The 24,427-nt window shown below is 38.0% G+C and overlaps 1 protein-coding gene across 5 annotated transcripts in view; it reads right to left on the reverse strand.

The window, feature by feature from the left end:
* The window catches only part of LOC149786436 (tyrosine-protein phosphatase 10D-like), a 405,711-nt gene that overhangs the window by 339,416 nt on the left and 41,868 nt on the right, over positions 1-24,427 (reverse strand). For all 5 annotated transcript variants that reach the window (XM_089976880.1, XM_089976878.1, XM_089976879.1 and 2 more), the window contains exons 7-8: positions 9,808-9,900; positions 256-434 (exon numbers count right to left, since the gene is read on the reverse strand). In XM_089976880.1, coding sequence (XP_089833006.1) covers positions 256-434; positions 9,808-9,900 — 272 coding nt within the window. The remainder of the gene's footprint in view (positions 1-255; positions 435-9,807; positions 9,901-24,427) is intronic.

The raw sequence follows: 24,427 nt of genomic DNA on the forward strand, positions 1-24,427 counted from the left end.
GAAAAACTAACATCAGGAGCAGTCACATGTTATGTTTTTGTAAACTAAGCCTAAACAATAATAGCAGTATAATAAAAGATAAAAAATATAGTCTAACTGAAATTGAAGAATTAAAAGTTTATTGACAGGATTTACAATTCAAAATAACACAAACACCCACTTTTAACAATGATACTCCATTCTTATACAAGTATACAAATCACTCACTGCTCACAGTCATAAAAGAAAGACATTTGCTGCAGCATTTATACTTGCATTGTTATTGGTCTTATTAGTGATCAGCCACCAAATATGGCAGTCTGATGTGTTCTCCATGTTTGAGGCATTTATTTTGTATGTAATAATATTCCCATACGGCTGCTTGGGGCGGTGCCACATTACTTCTATTTTATCTTCAAAGGATATAAGTTTTACATCATCTACTACACCAGGCCCTGTAATTAGACAAAAAAAACCAAAACATTACATACTTTTTTCTATGGATCTGTAACAAGTGAAAAAGGATGAAATCTGTAGTTATAATAACATGTACTAAGTGTGTTGCAGACTGAGGTTATAATAATATGGCAAATGCCTATTGTATCAGATGGTGTCTATAAGATTAGAAATACAAGATACTGTTTAAAACTTGAATCTAAACTTTATAAATATATTACCACAATTAAACTAACATCCAAACTTAGGTTTTGATTATTTTTCTTTGTAGCCCCCCTCCCCCCCAAAAAAACAGCAAGAAAAAACCCATTAAAATTATATCAGGAGAAGACAAATCTGAAAGTGTGATATGTAATCACCATCAGATATCTGATAGAATAGCTGTGGGAAAATGCTTTAGAACTTATGATAGTCAGATTTTGTAAAAGAAATGTTTACTGTGCAACTCCAGATAATGTGATTACCAAGGTGTATCACATGAACTCAGGGAGAGGTTGAAAATTAAATAACATAGATGTAACTTGTGTCTCTCAACAGCAAAAAAGAGCACCAGTGAACTCAACAATGAAAACAATGAAAAAGAGTACCAGTGAACTCAACAACGAAAAATAGTACCAGTGAACTCAACAACGAAAAATAGCACCAGTGAACAACAAGCTCATTAGATGCTTGCCCTATTTTTAACTATTTATACACTACCGGTACTGGTAGTAGGGAATGGTTGACGTTGGAAATTATTGACCAGTTATGGGTCTCAGTGACCTGGACCATTGATCAATGTACATGTATGCAGTTTCTGAGTTTAACCTTTTGTGCAGAAACCATTATTTTCTTATTAGGCATACAATGACCATGTCCTCTGGACTTCAGATCCCATAATCTATAGGTTTCTTTATTACCCCAAGTGCAAGTCATTCATGCAGTTTGTTCAAGGAACTTATTCTAGAATAAAAATTATTTGCTAAGCCCATTTTCTTTAAGTCACAATAATCATGACCTTTTGACCCCAAATCAATATGTTCTTGTAGACTTGAATGCCATATACCAGAATCTGGAATCTTAACTTGTTAGACTTTTTATATGCAATGTGAAGACCTATGCACTCTCATTCTCTAGGTCAGGATTTCTAGGTACATTTGTATGGGAAAATATGAACAACTTTTTAAAGATTAATTAATGATATTATTTCTGCAATTAAAATTATTTTTAAAAAGATGGCATAAAAATTCAACTTGATCCTGAAAAGATTATTTGTGATTTTGAATCACTGCAAACACTTAATTTGAAGATTGATATACACTACCAGCAGAGGACACATTTATAAAACTCATCCAACAAGCTACGTTTCAATCTTTGGCTGCTGTGAAGGATAAGGAAGTTAAAAAATTTGTATCTCTCTCAAGCGTGATAAAAACAAATTAGATTAGAATTAGCTCATGAATACGAAGCGAAGACAATTTATACTAAGATTTGAAAACATATTTATGTGAACATCATCCTCAGCTCTCAGGGTGATTAATTTAGTATCTACTGTATTATAGCTTTATGCCTACATATTTTTTGTTGCAGCATCTTCATCAGATGTTGGATCTCTTAAAACAATGATTTTATTTCCATTCATGCTGAGTTCACCTGTCATTGTATCACCCATAGATCGTAAATGATTAGCAACACTTTTTGCAATTTCATTTCTAATAGTTGCGATTGATATATTTGAGTCTCTGATTCTACCGCCATCAGTATATTACTGGAATGTCATCCATAGTAGCACAGAGAACTCTATGAATTATGTCATTCCATTTAATATTACTCGTCTTTAAAACACCGTATTTATGCTGAAAAATAACTTCATTTCGGTCAACTCCAGAGAGGTTCATAATACCAGCAAATTCATCTTTAGTCGCTTAATTTGAAAAAGCAATATCAAATTTTTTTCTTGTCTTTGATCGAAGAAGATCTTCTGTAAATATTAACCATTATACTTTAAAATCTGTTTAAAATGATTAACGGCTACTTGTATACTCATGTACAACTTTATGAGGCGGTAATATTCATGAAGATATATCATCGAGTACAGCAATTGCTTCAGGCCACATATTGGCGGATCTGTTATTGTCTGTGTTGGTAATGTTGAATATCAGCTGGAGATTTTATTGTGTTTATGCAAATTTAAAAATTATGTTGGTGGAGCCAACCCATACAGATCAAAATAAACAATTCCATGTGGATCTATCACGTATGCAATCCAAAAAAATTAGTACCAGGACCAGAACTTTATCAAGATTAATGATACCTGTTTCAATATTGTTTGGTTGTTTTGGTAATTGGTCATGCAGAAAAATACCTCTGAAATTGTTTATTTTTTGTTTATTAGCAGCATCAAGTAAATCAAAGTTTGACATTGGAAAGATTAATGAACTGTTCCTGGAAGTCTCAGACCTTAACTGTATCAATAAGGAGTTCCTGGAAGATACTGACCTTGTCCTTTTTGTAAAAAAAAAAACCCTTTCCTACTATTTTGTCAAAAGCCATTTTACCAGCAGTTCCAAGTGCAGCTGCTTTTGCAATAATTGGAGTTGCGGCTAATAAAGCTGGTATAGCTGCTGCAAGAAGTGGAAATATATGACCTATTTAATTGTGTCTTTAACTGCACCAGCAGAGAGAGTGAGTTTAATGCCTGTATGTAATTGTTGGGCACTACTGAAATGTTTAAGTTGACGTTCAGTTAGTGATAATTTATTTTGACCACCTGTGATCTGATTGTTTTTTAGTGATATTTTTATTCCGCAGTTTTATACTGAACTTGATTGAATCTTTTTAATCTGACCAGGAGTCAGACTAACATTAACATGATGATTTGAAATTATAAATGTCATGAACGATTTAATTACATGCTTTCTATGGGGGCATCAATAACTTTCATTTGTCCACCAACACCTTCAAGTAACATCGTTTTATCTGAAAGAATAAATGCAATTGCTCTGTAATTAGCTATAGCTGCTCTATTACACGAGCCCGAAAATGTATATCAATGGCAGATTGTTTATTTAAATCAAGATGTTACAGAGAAAAGTAATAAACATGATATAGACTTGTAAAATCAAACTGTGATATTTGCAAACCAGTATCTATACTTTGATCACGTCCCATATATGTCATTAACTGATGATATGCATGTGCTACATGATTTTGATCAAAATTCAATAATTTATCCTCAGCTGGTTCTTGATGTCCATGTATCCTTAAAGATACTTAAGAGACGCCAAGTATTTCAAATACCATTGGATTTTGTTCTTGTGAGTTTAATCGTTCAGTATCTTGTAAAGCAATAAATATATGCTGTGGTGCAGAAACACCTTGATGTGATGCTATATGCCACGTAAATAAACCATTAGTGTTACTTTGAACACTATCTGTGGTGACTGTCAACCATGATAATAATGATTTATCACCTTGATCCATAAAAGAAAGTAATTTTTGTCCTTCAGCAACCCTTGGAGTCATTACCGGCATCCACAATGAAAGTTTTGTAAGTATTAATTTACCAACATCACCAGCACCACCAACAGGGTGCCAGATTGCATCATCATCAGTAGCCTTTCTTACAAGTACAACTATATATTTAGTTCCAAAAATAACTTTTCTAACATTTCTACAAAATCCAAAGATGTGGGATAGTGGATTTGCACATGAAAATCTTCTATGATTACCACTCAACAATTATAAACGTGATGCAAATCCTAGATTATAATTTGGATTGGCAGACTGTAACATAATAAATACTGTGGAGGATCAGTCTATTGCTCCAGGTGGTTGTGGATTAGATGCAGTATTTCACTCTACTTGTACCAAAAGATGAGGTCTATTGTCAGGATGGTCAGTAATGTCTTTTTGTAAACATCATTGATGGACCAGCTGATCTTGTATAATCATCTGAATATCTTGCAAACCCAATATAGTTGTGGCAACATCGATGTCTTTCTGAACTGATTATTTCTTCCATCGATGATATACATAGCACTGTCAAACAACGCCATAATACCGTTATTAACAAAACCAACTCTAAAATCAGCTGCAATTCAGTATTATCTGTTTTTAAAATTTCACCTTATACTTCAATAAATGTTTCAGCAGGTAAGAACTACTTGCTTGTATCTTGAACTTGTAATTCATTTCATCCATGCTGATTTGGTTGTCATGTGTCATAAGAATGATATTGATAATCACGCATCGATTCCTCTTTAAGAATTGGTGCGTCCATGGTAAACGCTGGATCAGATATACACTTGAACATTTTAGTATATTTTTTATCGTCTAAAATGAAGACCACTATCTGCTATTAAATTTGCAGATTTTCTTTTCTTTCACCAGTCAACTCTGCTAGTTTTTGATTTGCAGCTTGATTTATTATTTTACTGACATTTGCAGGCATAACTTCAGTGCTGGGTAATTTTACTGGCAGTTGAGGTTTTCATTGTACTAATCCTGTTAGTCTGTCCTTGATTGCTGAGAATGTTTTACCAGCAACATTACCAACTGTGCTAGGAAATTTTTCACTAATAAAATCAAAGATTTCATTCCTAGTTGTTTTGCAATTGGTATTGCGTTTGGTGCTATCCTTCTAAACAGACCCAGAACAACATCACTGAGTCCATCGCCGTAAGTTGCTTTATAAGTAGGTAATCACGAATTTATCACCATGATCATTACAGGTCCACGTTGAGCATGATGTATAATCATCTAATTTGTTATTCATTTATCTAATGACTGTGATAATCATCAGTAATTTCATTCATGAAAGATTGATAAACAGTAATGTCCATGATACTGCCTGTAAATAATCTTCGACAAATATCAGAGATTTCATTAATGATTTCTGGTGAATTATTTCCAGCTTGTTTTCCTCCATTCAGAATTTCTAATCTATCTAAGTCGGCAAGAACATTGTTAGGACAAGCAATAAAACCACTTCCTCCTGGCGTAGTCTGGGAAGAAAAACTGCTTCCAGTAGCGCCGGGAGGATCATCAGTAAAAATATATTTAGGTTTTGTTGAGAAGCTTGTGGTTTTGTTGTGGCCGAGGAATTCGTGACCTGGGAGATTATGATTTTTGTTGTCATTCTATTCATTGCAGCGGTGGAGGAAGTTGATGGGAAGGTTCTTGCTGAAGAGGTTGCAGTTTTTGTTGTTGAAGTTCTGACGCCAAATAAAATTTATTTATGTCGTCAATGTATTTATTATATACTTCATCATCACTTCTAGCCTGGGGTTTGTTATAATACACATGATATAACCATTTAAAATAATTATTAGTATTTGTGTTACCATGCTTAGATTTTAAAATTTCAGACCTTCGAAAAGAACTATCAAATGCAACGCAAGAGAAATCTTTCTCTTCAATTTCTTCTTTAAGTTCTTCAACAATACCTTCTTTAAATTTTTCAATGAATTCAATATTTTTTCCTTTTTTAAGGTTTAGGTGCCAGATCTTTATTTTGCCCCGACTATTTCAGTATGAATTTTGGCAATACCTTCAAGTATTTCTTCCTGCATGGGGGGGTTGAACAGCAGCTATTTCAGTTGGAAGATCTTGTAAAATCTTTTTTGTTTGTTTAGTTTTAGCAGTTTGTTCTAACATTGGATGAAGACTTTCAGTAACTTCTGCAACTTTTTCAGTTGCTTTTGTAACAGGCTTAAATAATTGTTCTGAACATTATGCAAATTCAACTGGAGATTCTTGGCGTTCTTGTAGTTTTCGTCTGACAGAATCACAAATGGGAAGATATCTTCTAATTGCTTCTAATCTTTCTCTAGCTAATCTAGATGTATAAGACTTCATACCCGTTGTCATTATTATATCAACAATGATTTGATTATAGCAGCTGAGGAGGTGCGACCTCAATGAAATGTCCGGCAGGTAAACGAATGAACGAACATACAAACTTAGAAAAACACAAATGACAAAGATAAATTAACACAAAAAACCTAACCCAATATGAGAAACTCTTGGTAACTTAGAGGCTTCGGTTTGGCGCCATTACACTCATATTTTGCACATTTTTTCATATGAGTTCTTATTTTTCAAAAATTACGTTTCATCAAAAGGTCTGTTCACCTCTTCTGCTGCTAGTTACCATCACTAAATAAAGTTTTTGTTATTTATATTATTGTTATTCACCCAATCTCTTGCCTTGGATGTCATATAATTACAACATCTGTATAATTCTGTTTCATGTACACTGAAATATCATCTTGGTTAATAAAGTGATGTTTAATTCATATGTATTATTTATCTGAAACATTTTGAAATGTCTGAACAATTACTGAAATGTCAGTAAAATACTATATAATAATCAAAATTTTATTGAAATCTCACTAAAGTTTTAGTAAACTCTCACAAAACTTTCAATGAATAGTTAGAGATCTTACCAAAAGTTAAGTGAAAGTTTGGCCAAATGTTTTATTGAACCTCACTAGAATTTGGTGAAAGTTTTGGTTAGAATTTGGGTGAAATCTCACAATTATTTCTGTGAAAGTTTAGTGAAATCTCGCCAACATTTAAATGAAAGGATTGGTCAAACTATTTTCACCAAACATAGAGTGACTATAATCTTGAAAGGAAGTCTGCACCAAACTTAAATAAATGCAATGGAATTGGATGGTTTGTTGCATTCTTCAAAGTGACTGGGAGACATTTATTTTGTGATGCAAGTTTCCTTTCTGCAGGAAAAAATGTGTATGCTTATGATCGCTACCAATGGCGACAGACAAATGCAAATTAAATTTCCAATCTTTTGAAACCAAAGATATCTGGCTGTTAAGTTACTTTTTAATTTGAGCACGTTTTCATTTCGATTTCTCATCCCCTGGGTATCCTCTGCTAGATTACCAAAATCTAGGCCAGTTTAAGCACATGTACATGTAGCATGTAAACAACTACAGTTACATACTACAGGCGACAATACCGTAGTGAATTGCTTACTGACACATGTTTGTTGACAATGGGATATAGATCAAATTGAAGAGTACCATGCTTTTAATAATATGTTATTTGGGTTTTCTAACAGGAGGTGATTGATACATGAATTTTATAACATGTGATTTATACTTGAATACATGGATTTTTCATACACATGCACAGTACTTAATTCAGTATAGACTGTACTAGACAAATGTAAATTTTCAACATACAAGTGTATTTCAGTTTTGTCCTCATTCAATCAAAAACATATATTTTTGTGCCCACATTTATTACTACCACCATCCTCCCTGCCTATCTTTTTTCAGTACATGCATCATTTTCTTCAGATAACTGACATGGTTAGTTATAACACGGTTTGATCTATAATACGGTTGGGTTCTATGGACCCCAACAACAGTGTTATAGTAGGATCACACTGTATTAATATTACTAGCCATCTAGGAGAAAGGATTTTAAAATGGTCTTTGAGGTACCCATACTGGGAGTCAGATCAACATCATTTTCATTTATGACTAACTAGACATCATATGAAGTCTTTCTAGTGAAAAACCAATGCTAATATAACATTCTGGACTAGTGATAATGTGATTTTCAAGCTGACAAATAAGGTGACCATACTGGACATCTGACCAGCACCATTTTCATTTAGGATAAACTTGACATCAAAAGAAGATGTTTAGTAAAAACCCTACGTTAATACAACCATCCATTCAGAAAGAGTAGAAAAACAACTTTGTTCATGATGGCTAGTGTGGTTGCAATTTTGGGTGTGCAAGCAACACCATTTAGGACCAAGTAGACATCATAATAAATATTCTGGTGAAGGCTCAAGGCATTCAACAGGAGGTGTAGCAATAATAAAACTTTTAAGATGGCCACTGAAACAACCATACTGGACTTCAGATTATCATCATTTTCAATTAGGACCAACAAGTCAACAAAATTAGCATTTCATGACAACTCCTTACTGATATTGTGATCCATTAAGGATGAGTAAAGATAACGAAATAGATTTTCAAAATGGCCACTGTGGTGGATATACTGGAGATCAGTGTGGCACCATTTTCGTTTACAATCAGCTTGACATATACTAAGTCTTCCGGTGAAAGCATCATGTGAATATAATATTTCATTCATGTAGAGTAGCGATGAAAAGATTTTCCAAATGGCTACTGTGATGGACATGTTGGAAGCCAGATTGACATCAGTTTCATTTAGGATCAACTATATACCGTAATAAGTTTCTTTTATAGTGAAATCCCAATTTGATAAGACCATCCATTCAGAAGAAATAGTGATAGTAAGATTTTAAAGATGGCAGCAGAGGCGCCAATATTAGATATTGAAGCTCCACCATTTTCTTTTGGGCAGTTTTGCATCTGATTGGCTCAGTTTAGTTCATGACCAATGCATGTACTATGCACCAAATAGCATGTTATTAATTTATGGACAAGTAGTGACAGGGTAGTTTTTCCTATAATTTTGTCTATGTAATGACTCTTAGATAGGACATACATTCAAAGAACGAGTAAAGCATGAAATGCACAGCAACCTACACAAATTAAAGTGAGTTTGATTTGCAGGGATGCTCTGTTATGTAAAAGTATCAATTTGAAAAAGAAAAAAATTGCCCCAAGATTTTGCAAATCATCATCAACGTTTAGCTATGGAGGATACATGGAGAATAATAGCCTTTGATGCCAATTAAGTTCAACATAAAATACCAGTCTATTCCTATCTTGAGTGTTATTATAATTCAAAAGAATAATCATTAATCTGGATCAGTTTACTTCCAACTGCTATTGACGAATATGATATCTGATGAATATATACCTCTAATGTACTAAAGATTTTCAGATGGGTATATTGGAGGGTACTGTTTAGAATCCAGATGGGCAATATCCTTCACATCATATGATTCAGGATATTTTATATAGAAAGTGAAATATCTTGGCAAAATAGGCTAGATAATATCGCTTTTGGGAGGGATATGGGTGGTGCAACATGTTTACATATTTTCACTTTGCAAAGTTTGAGGAGTGTTCAACAGTATTATTCCCAAAATACTTCTAGTTCTTTAGAATCAAGACTGCTGTTTGAAAAATTTCCAAGTGAAGTACAATACCTCGAGAAATTCGATTCATCTAAATCTGTAGTGACAAGCTTGTGTCCAATATATTTCCCTGCAAAACATAAATAGCAGTCCTAATGATAAACTAAGTACAGTACAGTCTTCATGTGCAAGTACTTGCTGGAGTCCAGTGTGTGTATTTGTTATATTAAGTAATGCTTAATAAGGAGGTTTCTTAGAGCAAAGTACGTCTGTTATCAAGAGGTTTGTTAATGGAAGGGTTTATTATATTGGCTTGCAAAAGAGTCACTAATACTCACTTCCCTCATGTGTCTGTTTCTCTTCTGATACTGCTGGGTCAATGCTATTGTAGAGTGAATTACGGCTGTAGACAGAGAAGTTGTAGAATGCACCTGCAAGTATATAAGACATTTAATAAAAAGTACAGGATTCTAAAAAAACAATAGCATCTTGTTAGTGTTTCTAATGCCAAGGTGGCTATAGAAAATATCTGATATAGAAACAGTCATCTTTTACGTGAAAGATTCCAGGAATTGATTTCATCATGATAGTCAATACTCAAATAAAAATTTTCAGACCCAGGCCCAGGGCAAGTGGCTTTAAAAAATCACATATCATGACTCAGATAAACTCATCTTAAGTGTCATATCTTTATGCTATTAACACATATTTCACATTCCAAAAACATTTTAATTTAATTTCACTTAAAGTAGTTCCTTAATGTTAAATGGAGTCCAATTGCTCAATGAATATTCTCCTTGCTGGCTGGATCGACAGAGTTGATGTTAATACACATGTTAAGTGTGTTCTTCTTTAAATAGCTTCTGGTTAATTTTCATGGGAGAGGTGCTTGGGATTATTTTGAAAATATCTTCTAGTCCCCAGATTAGTAGTTAAAAAGTATTCTTGCCATGATTTGTAGTAAAAGAACAAATTCTACCCATGACATTTTCTGGAATCAAAATTTTCTTGAGAATGAAGAAAGAAAAAAATCCTGTTTGGAAAGAAACTCTCACTCATGTCTCAAGCAAAATTAAATGGTTGGTCCTTTCTACTTTGATACTGTTCTCATGACAAAACCCTCATTCACATTCTGATGCAGAAGGGCTCACAACAGACAATTAACAATTTACACATGTTCAAGCCTAAAATTCGTATTAATTGTGGCATATCTATCAGTCTTCTCTCGTGATTTGGTCTTTAGGTTGATGTATTTCATCATGACCTGAAAAGTATTCAAGGACCATGTAGCAGTTTTATTTCCTGAACATTGGAAAACTTTCCAAATCAAAGTTGAAAACAGAAATGAAGTTGGGAAACCACTGGTCTTTACATATCAGTCATTAACAATAGTATCCTCAAGTTGTGTTATTAGTTCATATCACCATACTGTGGACCTGTAGATGTGTTACAATTACAGGAAACACTTCATATAACAAAAGAATCTGTGGCTTTCACCTCTCTGAACTACATGGTTTAAAATACAACATGGTCTTGCCTGTTCATTTAGTTAGGGTGAAAAGCATTATATTGTATGATTTTATAAGTTGGTAGTACCCTAGCTTAGCTTAACTGTCAAACAATCATAAACATAACCTTAAATATATTAATGAGTGATGCATAGCCAAGTATTAATAAGAGCAAGAGACAGCTATTCATAAAAGTGAATATTAATTATAGGTAACCAATCAAATACAGAGAACAGAAATAGTATTGTCCCCATCCATGTAATATGCTTCATTTTCTAAACAAAGCTTATATGATGGATACAATTAATCATACAATTTTAAAATGTATAGGGACCTAGAAGTGGAGCCCCAGCAGGGGACTGAATATTAGTATTTTACCAGTGCGTTTCAAGAACTTCAAAATGAAAATGCTGCGTTTTGTTGTTGTGCTTGAGGTTATGTTCAGACAAATTAGATAACCCTTTTATTTTAGCTTGTAAGCCAGACAGGCAACTCACTTTGACTATGGGTGGGGACTGATCTTGATTTAAAGGGGTCTATCCCATTTATTTTCTGATCATAATGTAGCGAGTGATTTACCTTAAGTACATTTGTAAAGGAAGAAACTAATGGTGAGATTATAAATATTATGGGAATAATCATGATGCAGGAGAACAGTGGTTATTTTGTGCTTACTGTATTTGTAGGATGAGCATATTTGGCAAATTTGCCATTTTTCATCCATTTATAAGTCCAATCTGAGTATAAGATGAGGCCAGATCAATACCTCAGCTTTGTCTTTTTTGCTTTGTTATCACAGCATCGTGAATGTTACCAGTATCTGTAACTCAGTAACCTTTCCAGTCTGGATCAATAATTGTAGTTAAAGGTACCTAATTTGTTTCACACTTTTTAAATGTATTATGAACTGTTAGATACACATAATGGCACTGACCTGAAAATTTATTCAGGATAAAATTCGTGATGCTGTGTGGAATTGAAGCATAATAAGTTCCGGTTTCATAAATATTAAAAGTATCAATGTATGCTATTTCAGATTACCAGCAATAGAGAACTTGCATCATTGATCCCTAAATGCCTTTTCCACATTTGTGTGTGTGTGTGTGTGTGTGTGTGTATTTCAGATTACCAGTAACAGAGAACTTGCATCATTGATACCTAAATGCCTTTTCCACATTTGTGTGTGTGTGTGTGAGTGTGTGTGTGTGTGAGAGAGAGAGAGAGAGAGAGAGAGATATACAGAGAGAGATGCATATTTATTCCCTCGCATTTTTCTTCTTGCACTCATGATCAAAATAAAACATGACCCGATATATATGAGAGGGAGATAGAGACTCCAGGTCTTTGTGGATTTTTTTTCTCCACCTTATTGCCCTTGTTTAGCTGAAACATTTTCAAAGAGAGAAAAAATTAAAAAATAGTAAATGTAAGCTATGAACATACAAACTCCTTCAGGGTTTGAATATTCACAACAGTTATATCCATACAGACTCCATTTACTATGTTAAATATCAAGAATGACCATTCTTTGCAAGTATAATGACCTCTCCTTTCCCAACAAATAAGATTATTTTTTCAAGTGCATGTACTCGTCCTGTATTTAGGCGACAATGGTTTTTGATCTTTGCTCATGCTACATGTTACTTTAAATTGCTGTCAGTCCTATCTGCAAGTTTAAAAGATGTCACTGGTTCAGAAATTTACACAAGTAACACCTGGCATTTCCTTTCATTATATGGTGCCATGGTTAGCCTCATTTCCCTATTTGTATCCTCATTAATATGATCTAGTCTGCCAAATCATGACCTCAAACAGATGTTAACAGCCATACCATATTTAATTGACATGTAAATACCACTACAAAGCCATGTGATTCATGAACAATGGAAGTGATAACTCAGACTAGAAGGAATTGCTTACCTAGTGGTATTAATTGATAATGCAATATGGTACTGCACTTTTGTACATGAGTATGATAACCATCATCAAGTAATTGAACAATAAAAGATTACCGTACAATCATATATACACATCTCTCTCTCTCTCTCTTTCATAGTAAGGCATACTTTTTATTTAATCATGAGGTGCAGTAAGAAATAACTTCATCTAAAATGTGCACTTTGTGTACATCAAGTAGTAATAGATGAAAAAGTATAAATTATACCCCAGGCACAATTTTGGAGCAACCGTGCTTATTCTAAGATGTTTATTACAGTGCATGTCTAGGAATCTTAGCAAGACTTAGAACAATAGGACAGCATATTTTAAAGCTATTTTTAATGAATATTGAAAAGTAGATTACAAAAGTTTTTAGGAGGAGGGTGAGGGTGAGGGGAAAAGTAATGCTAATTATCTAATACCTACCTGTTAAGTAATGTATTACTACTGTTAAAACTAAATTTTGTCGAAGGATAAATTTTCATTCTTAGGTGTGCTGTATTTTCAGTTTACATTTGGTTGCAGTTGGTGAAAATGTATTTGAATTACAGACAAGACACAATGTTTCAAGCAATTTGTAAATATATCATTGATTAGGTCACATTGGCCAAGATTTTGGTATGCATCACACAATGCTATACAGTTAATGGAAGAAGTGCACATCTTCAGAAGGGCTTAGAGAGAGTTCAAAGCATCTAGTCACCAGCATTCTACTCCATTTCTGGTCCCCACAAAGCGTTGGACAAATGCTGCTCATTATAGATCATTATTTCATAAAACAGTCTGCTAGATAAAACATTTATATAGAGTTAGCAACTTCAGTTTGGAATGCTGCCAGATCAGCAGACTGGTTTTCATCAATCTTCATGATGCACACTTCCACATCCCATTTTGTTTTTGCTCCACACATAAAATTATTTCCAGTCCTCAATCAGACAGAAGTATTTCAGACAGCATGTCTAGAGCAGGTAAGGTAGTCCTAATAAAATGGTTTCTACATCACACAGTTGCAGAGTGTATAGTGGACTTGTTTGCAACAAAACTCAACAAGAAGCTTCCATTTTGTTTCTCAAGTCATACATCAAGCAGCATTGGCAGTGGAGATCTTCAGCATGAAATGGGATCAGTTTCTGATGTACCCATTCCTATCTTTCAAGTCGATTCTGCAACTATGCACCATATCAGGACATTCACAGGCTGCATTTCTGTGGCCTCAAAGGCCTTACCGGTAGTTAACTACCTTCTTAAAGGATTGACTGACAAACCAAGCATATTGCCTCAGTGGGACAGTCTACTGTCACAACACAGACGTATACTCTGCTTCACAACACTATACAGATTTTCCACCTTGAAGTTCATGCTTGACTCATCATGGGCAATCTATGCATTAGGCAAAATTTTCAAGAAAAGTTACAGCTATACATACATTCTAGATTTACATTCTATCATGCAGAGTAGAAAATCTTATGTGATTGGTAAACTAGGAAATGTGTTAATCCTAGCTGAGTCTCTCTTGCTGTGGTAGCAAATTTTCTACTCCTTCTCTTTGATGAGAGATCTTTTACAGCCTTAACAATCCATGATTATAGGGCTACCCTTTGAGCACATATAAATTCTCTTTAGATCAATCCATTTGTTCAGATCCTCATTTAGCAGAGCTTATAAAGTACTTTGAGCTACAGAAGCTGGTGTTAAATCAATGACACCAAGACCTTTCATGTGTTCTGTGGACATTGACAAAATCACCTTATGAACCTTGGAGTGAGGCATCTTTTGTAAATCTTAATGCTTTAAACTATCTTCTTCTGGCCATCGTGTCAGCTTGGAGAAGAAATAAACTATATGCTTATCAATTGAGGAAGGATGTTTATGCATCAACGGGAATTGCAATTCATTTTCCTTGCAAAAAACTTTCATCAGTACTTCCATCCTCGATGGCAGTCTTCACTCTAAATCACATCTGCCCTGGTTGTGATCAGGATAGGTGTCTTTGCTCAGTTATGGCCCTTAGATTCTGTTTAGCATTTGCAAAAGGAAGAAGGAATGATAGGAAAAGGTTGTCTGTCTCCTTAAGGGGCTGAGCTAATATTTCAGCATCCACTGTCTCTAGATGCATTTTATTCACCATCAAGAGAGCTTGTATGTCTCTCTCAGAAAGGGATTTGCTGTTCATGGGGACAAAGTGCATGAAGTCAGAGCAGTATCTACTTCCTGGACATACATGTATGTCACTCATATTTAGATGATATTATGAAGCCCACATTTTTGGTAAATGTACAAAACTTTTTTATTCTTTTTACCTTTGGTTATTAGGAAAAAAAATAAAAGCACAGAGCCAAGGTATATTTTTTTTTCTGTGTTCTCTGATATGTATTTTTAATTTGTATTGTTTGTTGGCTTTTCTCCATAGTTATATGTTATGTATATCTGTATTTTGTAACTGACTTAGTCCAAAATCATGTTAATGGTCTACCTAACTAGTGACATTTATTTTGTAAGCAACATAATATACAGCTAATATTTCTATATGATTATAGATTAAATTATCAGATCATTATTGTTCGAGCTAAACATATTCATTTGAATCTGATTGTAAGACATTATTTTTTTCACTTAAAAATTCTTAATTTTGTTGACAACTTTAAATATTTTAGAGAGGAGATTGACCTACATCCTGGCTTTATTATTGTATCTTAGCTTTTTATATCAATGTTGTTTACTTGAAAAAATTACTCATTCCTATCTTAACCTCATTAGTGGAATCCATTGTAATGTTGATTTAAGTTTTTAATTTGGATTTATTTATTGAAATTATTCACTGGAAGTACAAAGTGCTCATTAATATTTCAAGGAGTAAATCATTGCGTTGGAATTATAGTGAATTCAGTGAAAGACATTTTGGATTATTGTGATACATCAAAAGACTGTTAACACATCACCACATTCCATGCCATAGGCATATTAGCAGATTTGAGACTACAGACACATCAACACATTCAATATTGGACTTTACTTGGAACACCACAGGAATGCAATTGGAACTCTATTCATTTGGACTTGTGATGCGACTTTTAGGACTATTTGGGATTTAATTCACAATACTGTAAATTCTTTTTAAATTTTCACTTTTGTATACTGGGGTAATCAATTATTTGTTGAATGTTACAAAACGTATTGATTTTCTATTTTTCTATTACTTAGTTTAAGATCATAGAGTTGTAACACATATATATACTACACAATGAGTGACCCAGACTACTGTTCCATAACAGCAGCTGAATGGCCTGGCTACAAAGTTAGTAATGTTTCCACATTTTACTCCTTTGCCGTTCATCAGTCACCCTCCTTATACTGACTGATTCAGCTTAATAACAAAGACAGGTAAGGTATTACTGACATCAAATTGAAAATTTTGGAGAAAGTAAAGCTAAATTTAACTATGTAATACTTACCTGTCACTATTGGATGCCCACTATACAACCTGCTCTGATATCATTCATTAGTCAAATGCCCTTGAAATAGAGTGAGGATGTGCTACATCACATGAGACATAAGTCATACTGGGTTGATGTATGTGGTCTATGAAATCTCTTGAACAGGGATTTGGTGTACCTAGCATGGTTTATTTCCATTTCAAATAGGTAAAGCTTAATAATAGCATCAGGTAAGTATTTAATAATTAAAATTAGCTTTACTCCTCTCAAAAAACTAAACAAATTTAAAACTTTGGAATCAAAGTACTGAGTAAAGATTACGACAAACTGAACACAATTTTTTCCTTCCGAAAATTAAGAAAAAATGTCTTAACATTACTTAACACTTCAGAGATGAAAATTTAGGTTACGAGAAAAAATTCTGCTTGCCCCAACCCCCCCCCCCCCCCAAAAAAAAGGAAATGAACACAAGTTCTCATGAGGTTGGAATCAGAAAGTGTCCATCTATCATGAATAGGTGAAACAAGATAATATTTTTTTACTTGAAATATCTCGGTGTGTGATGTTTTACCCCAACCCCTTGTATTATACATGTATTTATAAGTCTGTAAGTGGAGCCAGGTAAGCTTTGTTTTTCCAAGTACCTAAGTTGGCTAATCCTCTTACGTAACCCAGTCTTTGTTTGAGCTCTTGAGTGGAAATCTGGCGGGAATCTTTGTACATGGGAACACGTGACGTAGACAACTTCAAAGAGCCGGAAGCCGACAATGGTAGGCTGGACAGTACATGGGGACACACAGACTGACATTTTTATGATTGACAGTTCGATCAAATGACCAGAGTCCGTCGCCATCCAATCGGGATGCGTTGTAGGTGGGACTTGATTCGAGAAACTGGCATAAGACTTGTACAAGCCTGAAATTCGTCAGTTGGTGTTTAAGAGTCGCAGTGACACACACTCCGTTAGCCATTCGTAAAAATTGGCGGAATTTAGGAAATTCATGAAATAGCTTCGATCAGGAAGCTTTCGGGGGACGAAAGAATTTCAGAGAATTTCGGGGGACGAGAGAAGTTCAGAGAATTTCGGGTGACGGTGAGAGATACCGAGTGAATTTCGGGTGACCTCAAGGGATACCGTCAAGGGTTCCGGATACTAGAAGAGGAACCGGAAGTCAAGATAACGGCAAGGAACAAGGATTATAGAAGAGGAAGCGGAAGTGGAGATCACGAAAGGAGAGAAAGACAAGGGAACGAAGAGATTTAGATGAGTAGCACTCAAGAAGGGAAAAATCTCCTCACACTGTGAACTCAAATGATGATCAAAGGGATCATTGGGTGAAAGAGAGACATTGATTACTTTAAATTCTTATAAATTTCATTTATTAAATTGTTATTGTTTAAATTTCATCTTTGTATTTCTTTTAATTTAACTGTCGGCATTGCTGACTGGGGGCTTGTAGCCATAAATATATTTAGTCAATAAATAATATAGTGTCCAGAATTAACCTTCTGAATAAGGACCAGGGGAACTTCTCATAATTCGTTAAAGTCTATAAGAAGAACCCCACCCCTAGACAACCACTACACCCCCACAGTGGGCGCTTCGTCCGGGATATGAATTAGACATATATATTATTTTGGGACTTAAAGTTATTGGTAGAAGTATTAGTGAACAGTGTGAGATATTTTCCATTCTTTGTATTTGAAATTTTGTGATTTTCTCATCTTGTATTTTTATTGTCATATGTGCAGGCTTTGTAGATCTTCCATTCATAGCAGTAAGTGTGAAGCAGATATCGAACAAATATCTTACCTGAACGAAACTAGTTGTTGTCGACAGGTAAGTATTTAAACTGGTATTACAAATATCTGTATATTGTTTGAATTTTGAGACAAGGTATCACTTTACATTAGTATAATGGCTACCGAACGACAAATGATAAAGGAATACCGCGCCATGGGGTCGGAAGATCTTGGATACGAGGGAGATCGCCTGGCAACCTTTATAGAAGAAAGGATCAAGGAATGGAAGGCCGAAAAAGCAGCGGAAAGAGAAGCCCAGAGAGAACTAGCCAAGATAGCAGCGGACCAAGAGTTAGCCAAGATAGCCGCGGACCGAGAAGCCCAGAGAGAACTAGCCAAGATAGCAGCGGACCAAGAGTTAGCCAAGATAGTAGCGGACCGAGACGCCCAGAAAGAGCTGGAGCTAGCCAGACTCGCTCACACTCTGGAGATGGAAAAGGTCAGAGTTGAAGCTAGGACCAACGGACGGGACGACGCCAGTACAAGCTCTGGAACAACCGGCCGACCTTTCATCGACCACCGGATAGTCCAGATCAACATGTCACGCTTCAATGATAGGGAGGAGGCTATTGACGATTTTCTCGTCCAGTTTGAGAAACTCGCACGCGCTCATCAGGTCCCTGAACAGCACTGGGCCATTAATGTCTCAGCCTTTTTGCAAGGTGCAGCTCGGGAAGTCTACCACGGCTTAACTGCAGAAGAGGCTGATGACTACACTGCCCTCAAGAAGGCGCTTCTCTGCCATTACCGGCTGACCGCCGAGACTTACCGGAAACTTTTCCGGGACTCGGTGAAAAAGGTAACAGAGACCCACTCTCAATTCCACAACCGTGTTCGAGGTTTATTTGAGAAGTGGATGAAAATGGCCGAAGTCGAACGCACGTACGAAGGGCTACGCGAGGTAATACTCAAGGAACATGTCCTGGGTACTTACCGTCGCGAGTTGACAGTTTTCTTAGCAGAAAGAGAACACCGGACGCTCGAAGAGATCGCTAACATGGCGGAGCGATACGAGCAGGCGCACTCGAAGAGTGGAGGTTCCGGGGTTGCTGACCGACCCCGACCCTCTGAGTCGCGTCGTATGGGGGAGGTTGAGCCGGCTGTCCGTAACCGTCAGGGCGACGGGAAGGTCGGAGGGGCACCTACAGGTAGGACTGCCGCCTATCGACCTGGACAGGCCTCACCCACGAAGCCAGGACTTGCAAGTCGGCGAGGGCCGCCGACATGTTTTAATTGCAAGCGCCTGGGGCATTTTGCCAGGGACTGTCCCAAGGGCAGGCAGACCCAGGTGAATGTCGTAGCTAAGAAGGAATGTGTGCCGGAAGCGAGTCGCAACCCAGCCAACCTTGCGGCCGCAACTGTCAATGGTGAAGGCGCCACCATCTTGTATGACACTGGGTGCAGCGTCTCCGCGCTTGTCGACAAGAAATATGTCAAGCCGGAGGACTATACAGGGGAGGTAATAGAAGTTCAGTACGCGAACTGCGCGCGTGACTCATTACCAGTAGCTGTCATTGACCTCGATTCACCATACGTGAAGGGGAAAATTGAAGCTGCTTGCTTGGAGGGGCTATCACATGACGTCATATTGGGTTGCCGTTATGTGTTACCCCAGCCGAACCCCGAAACCTGCACACCTATGCCAGTGAGTGCTGTTGAAACCAGGGCCATGAGTCGACAGCCGAAACAAAAGCCAATCCAAGTTACATCGACACCGGTTAGTAATGTTATTCCAGCGGAGTTAAGGAAGCTGCAACAGGAGGACGCAACTCTGGCGCAGTTGCACAAACACGCAGAAGCGGGAACAGAAAGGGAAACTCCGAACGGCGCGGTGAAGTTTGTCTACAAGAAGGGAATCTTGTATCGCCACGCCAGGAAACACAATGAACACTTCAAGCAAGTCGTCGTGCCAAAGGAAAAGCGTTGCGAAGTACTGAAACTTGCACACGAGAGTCTCATGGGTGGACACATGGCAATTGCTAGCGCGTGACCGTCTTGTAAAAGAGTTTTACTGGCCAGGGGTCCAGGGAGACGTAAAACGGTTCTGTCTCTCCTGTGACAAATGCCAGAGAATGGCACCGAAAACGGATCAGCGACCCATCCCTTTGGGGAGTACGCCCCTTATCGATGAACCATTTAGACGTGTTGCCATGGATTTAATCGGACCGATAAAACCCGCGTCTGCGCACGGAAATCGATATATTTTAACGGTCGTCGATTATGCTACACGCTATCCGGAGGCCGTTGCGTTGCGTAACATTGACACGGAAACCGTCGCGGAAGCTCTATTTGCGATCTGGTCAAGAGTCGGAGTGCCCGACGAGATCTTGACCGATCAAGGAACACAATTTATGAGTCGTGTGATGGCGGAGGTGAATCGTCTCATGTCGATTAAACACCTCACGACTACACCGTATCACCCCCAATGTAACGGATTGGTCGAACGGTTTAATGGGACCTTGAAAAACACGCTCAAGAAATTGTGCGAAGGCCGCCCCAAGGATTGGGACCGGTATATTCCGGCCATGCTTTTTGCATACCGGGAAGTACCGCAAGCGAGTTTGGGGTTCTCTCCCTTTGAACTCTTGTACGGGAGAACCGTACGCGGCCCAATCGTCGTACTGAGACAGCTGTGGACAGACGACCACGCTGTAGAGGAAGTACGCACTACCTACCAGTACGTCGCGGACTTACGCAACAAACTGGAAGAGGTTTGTTCTCTCGCGCAAGAAAATCTCAAACGAGCTAAGGCGCAACAGGCGAAAAATTACAATAAGCGCGCAAAACCACGTCAGTTTGAGGTAGGGGACAAAGTGTTGTTGTTGTTGCCCCAGGAACACAACAAGTTGCAAGTTTCCTGGAGGGGTCCATACGTCGTCACCAAGAAGGTCGGAGGTCAAACCTACCGGATACAGCTACCGACGAAAGAGAAATTGTACCATGCCAATTTGCTCAAGAGGTACCGGGAAAAGGAGACCGCCAGCGATTTTGTTGTCGCAGCGATAGTCACCGAGGATATCGAAGGCGATACGGAAGGTGCTAACACTGTCCCGAGCTGTCCATTAACGAGGGCCGAGACTCCGTCGGACGTGGAGTGTGACCCCATGTTAACTGAAGGGCAGCGGAACGAGATAGAGACCTTGCTGGCCGGATATTCCGACGTGCTAACAGAAAAACCCGGGAGGACGACGCTTGTCGAGTTCGGGTTAAAGATGGTGGACGACCGACCAGTTCAGCGTAAACCCTACCCCTTGCCCCACGCGAAACGACAAGTTGTAAGGGAAGAAATCGAGCAGGTGATTGCTCTGGGAGTAATCGAACCTGCCGACTCTCCGTACAGCTCACCAGTAGTCTTAGTGCAGAAGAAGGACGGCACCCATCGGTTCTGCGTCGACTACCGGAAGCTGAATCAGGTGACAGAATTTCAAGTTGAAATGCTACCTGACCCCGAACATATCTTCGCTTCGGTCTCGAAAGCGAAATATTTTTCTAAACTGGATTTGTCCAAGGGGTATTGGCAAATTCCGGTAAGGAAAGAAGACCGACCGAAGCTTGCTTTTGCTACTCCCGACGGGACATACCAATGGTTGGTGATGCCGTTCGTGGTACAAAACGCGCCCAGCGTCTTTACCAGAATGATGCGGAAGTTGTTGGAGCCCTTGCGCGATAGGGGTGTCCACAACTTCATGGATGACCTCTTGTTAGCTACAGAGACATGGGGTGAACACCTCGCTCTGTTAGCTGACGTTTTGGAGCGGCTACGTCAGGAGGGCTTGACAGCCCGCCCTTCCAAATGTCACCTTGGTTTCAGGACATTAGACTATTTAGGACATACCCTGAGCCAAGGCACGCTGTCTCCAGAGAAGTCGAAGGTGGAGCAGTTGAGAAACGCCGCACGCCCCACCACGAAAACGGAAGTGAGGTCATTCCTGGGACTGGCCGGATATTACCGGAGGTATGTCGCTAATTTCAGCGCGATTGCGGGCCCGTTGTCTGACCTAACCAAGAAACGGACCCCGAGTAAGTTCGTTTGGACAGATGCGTGTGAGCACGCATTCCAAACGCTAAAGGATAAACTTACATCCGACGCAGTTGTTCGTCTACCGGACTTGGATAAAGAATTCGTTCTGCGCACCGATGCATGCGACACGGGACTGGGAGCAGTACTGCTCCAGGAGCATGACAAGACGCTTTTTCCTGTCGCATACGGCAGCCGGAAGTTGTCTGCTGCCGAGAAGAATTACTCAGTATCGGAGAGGGAATGTCTCGGAATCGTGTTCGGCATATCACGGTTCGAGCGATACCTATATGGACGTAAGTTCATATTGGAGACCGACCACCAACCACTCGCCTATCTGGCGCAGGCAAAGTTGTCCAATGGTCGATTGATGCGATGGTCGCTGTTTTTACAGCAGTACCAGATGCAGATCAGATACGTGAAAGGATCTGAAAACGTAGGCGCAGATTTCATGAGTAGAAGCGCCGAAATGATATAGATCATTTGTTATATTTTCGTGTTCATACTCAGTTTAGCATTTAGTTCATTTTGCTGATTTTGTTCGTTATATCGTGTAACACTTTTGCTTTTTTAGTTTGAGTGAATAAAATCCTGATTTTATTCTCAAGCGTGGGGGGATGTGATGTTTTACCCCAACCCCTTGTATTATACATGTATTTATAAGTCTGTAAGTGGAGCCAGGTAAGCTTTGTTTTTCCAAGTACCTAAGTTGGCTAATCCTCTTACGTAACCCAGTCTTTGTTTGAGCTCTTGAGTGGAAATCTGGCGGGAATCTTTGTACATGGGAACACGTGACGTAGACAACTTCAAAGAGCCGGAAGCCGACAATGGTAGGCTGGACAGTACATGGGGAAACACAGACTGACATTTTTATGATTGACAGTTCGATCAAATGACCAGAGTCCGTCGCCATCCAATCGGGATGCGTTGTAGGTGGGACTTGATTCGAGAAACTGGCATAAGACTTGTACAAGCCTGAAATTCGTCAGTTGGTGTTTAAGAGTCGCAGTGACACACACTCCGTTAGCCATTCGTAAAAATTGGCGGAATTTAGGAAATTCATGAAATAGCTTCGATCAGGAAGCTTTCGGGGGACGAAAGAATTTCAGAGAATTTCGGGGGACGAGAGAAGTTCAGAGAATTTCGGGTGACGGTGAGAGATACCGAGTGAATTTCGGGTGACCTCAAGGGATACCGTCAAGGGTTCCGGATACTAGAAGAGGAACCGGAAGTCAAGATAACGGCAAGGAACAAGGATTATAGAAGAGGAAGCGGAAGTGGAGATCACGAAAGGAGAGAAAGACAAGGGAACGAAGAGATTTAGATGAGTAGCACTCAAGAAGGGAAAAATCTCCTCACACTGTGAACTCAAATGATGATCAAAGGGATCATTGGGTGAAAGAGAGACATTGATTACTTTAAATTCTTATAAATTTCATTTATTAAATTGTTATTGTTTAAATTTCATCTTTGTATTTCTTTTAATTTAACTGTCGGCATTGCTGACTGGGGGCTTGTAGCCATAAATATATTTAGTCAATAAATAATATAGTGTCCAGAATTAACCTTCTGAATAAGGACCAGGGGAACTTCTCATAATTCGTTAAAGTCTATAAGAAGAACCCCACCCCTAGACAACCACTACACCCCCACAGTGGGCGCTTCGTCCGGGATATGAATTAGACATATATATTATTTTGGGACTTAAAGTTATTGGTAGAAGTATTAGTGAACAGTGTGAGATATTTTCCATTCTTTGTATTTGAAATTTTGTGATTTTCTCATCTTGTATTTTTATTGTCATATGTGCAGGCTTTGTAGATCTTCCATTCATAGCAGTAAGTGTGAAGCAGATATCGAACAAATATCTTACCTGAACGAAACTAGTTGTTGTCGACAGGTAAGTATTTAAACTGGTATTACAAATATCTGTATATTGTTTGAATTTTGAGACAAGGTATCACTTTACATTAGTATAATGGCTACCGAACGACAAATGATAAAGGAATACCGCGCCATGGGGTCGGAAGATCTTGGATACGAGGGAGATCGCCTGGCAACCTTTATAGAAGAAAGGATCAAGGAATGGAAGGCCGAAAAAGCAGCGGAAAGAGAAGCCCAGAGAGAACTAGCCAAGATAGCAGCGGACCAAGAGTTAGCCAAGATAGCCGCGGACCGAGAAGCCCAGAGAGAACTAGCCAAGATAGCAGCGGACCAAGAGTTAGCCAAGATAGTAGCGGACCGAGACGCCCAGAAA

The sequence above is a fragment of the Sinohyriopsis cumingii genome, chromosome 12 (assembly GCF_028554795.1).
Source record: "Sinohyriopsis cumingii isolate HCF-2022 chromosome 12, ASM2855479v2, whole genome shotgun sequence".
Lineage (NCBI taxonomy): Eukaryota > Metazoa > Mollusca > Bivalvia > Unionida > Unionidae > Sinohyriopsis > Sinohyriopsis cumingii.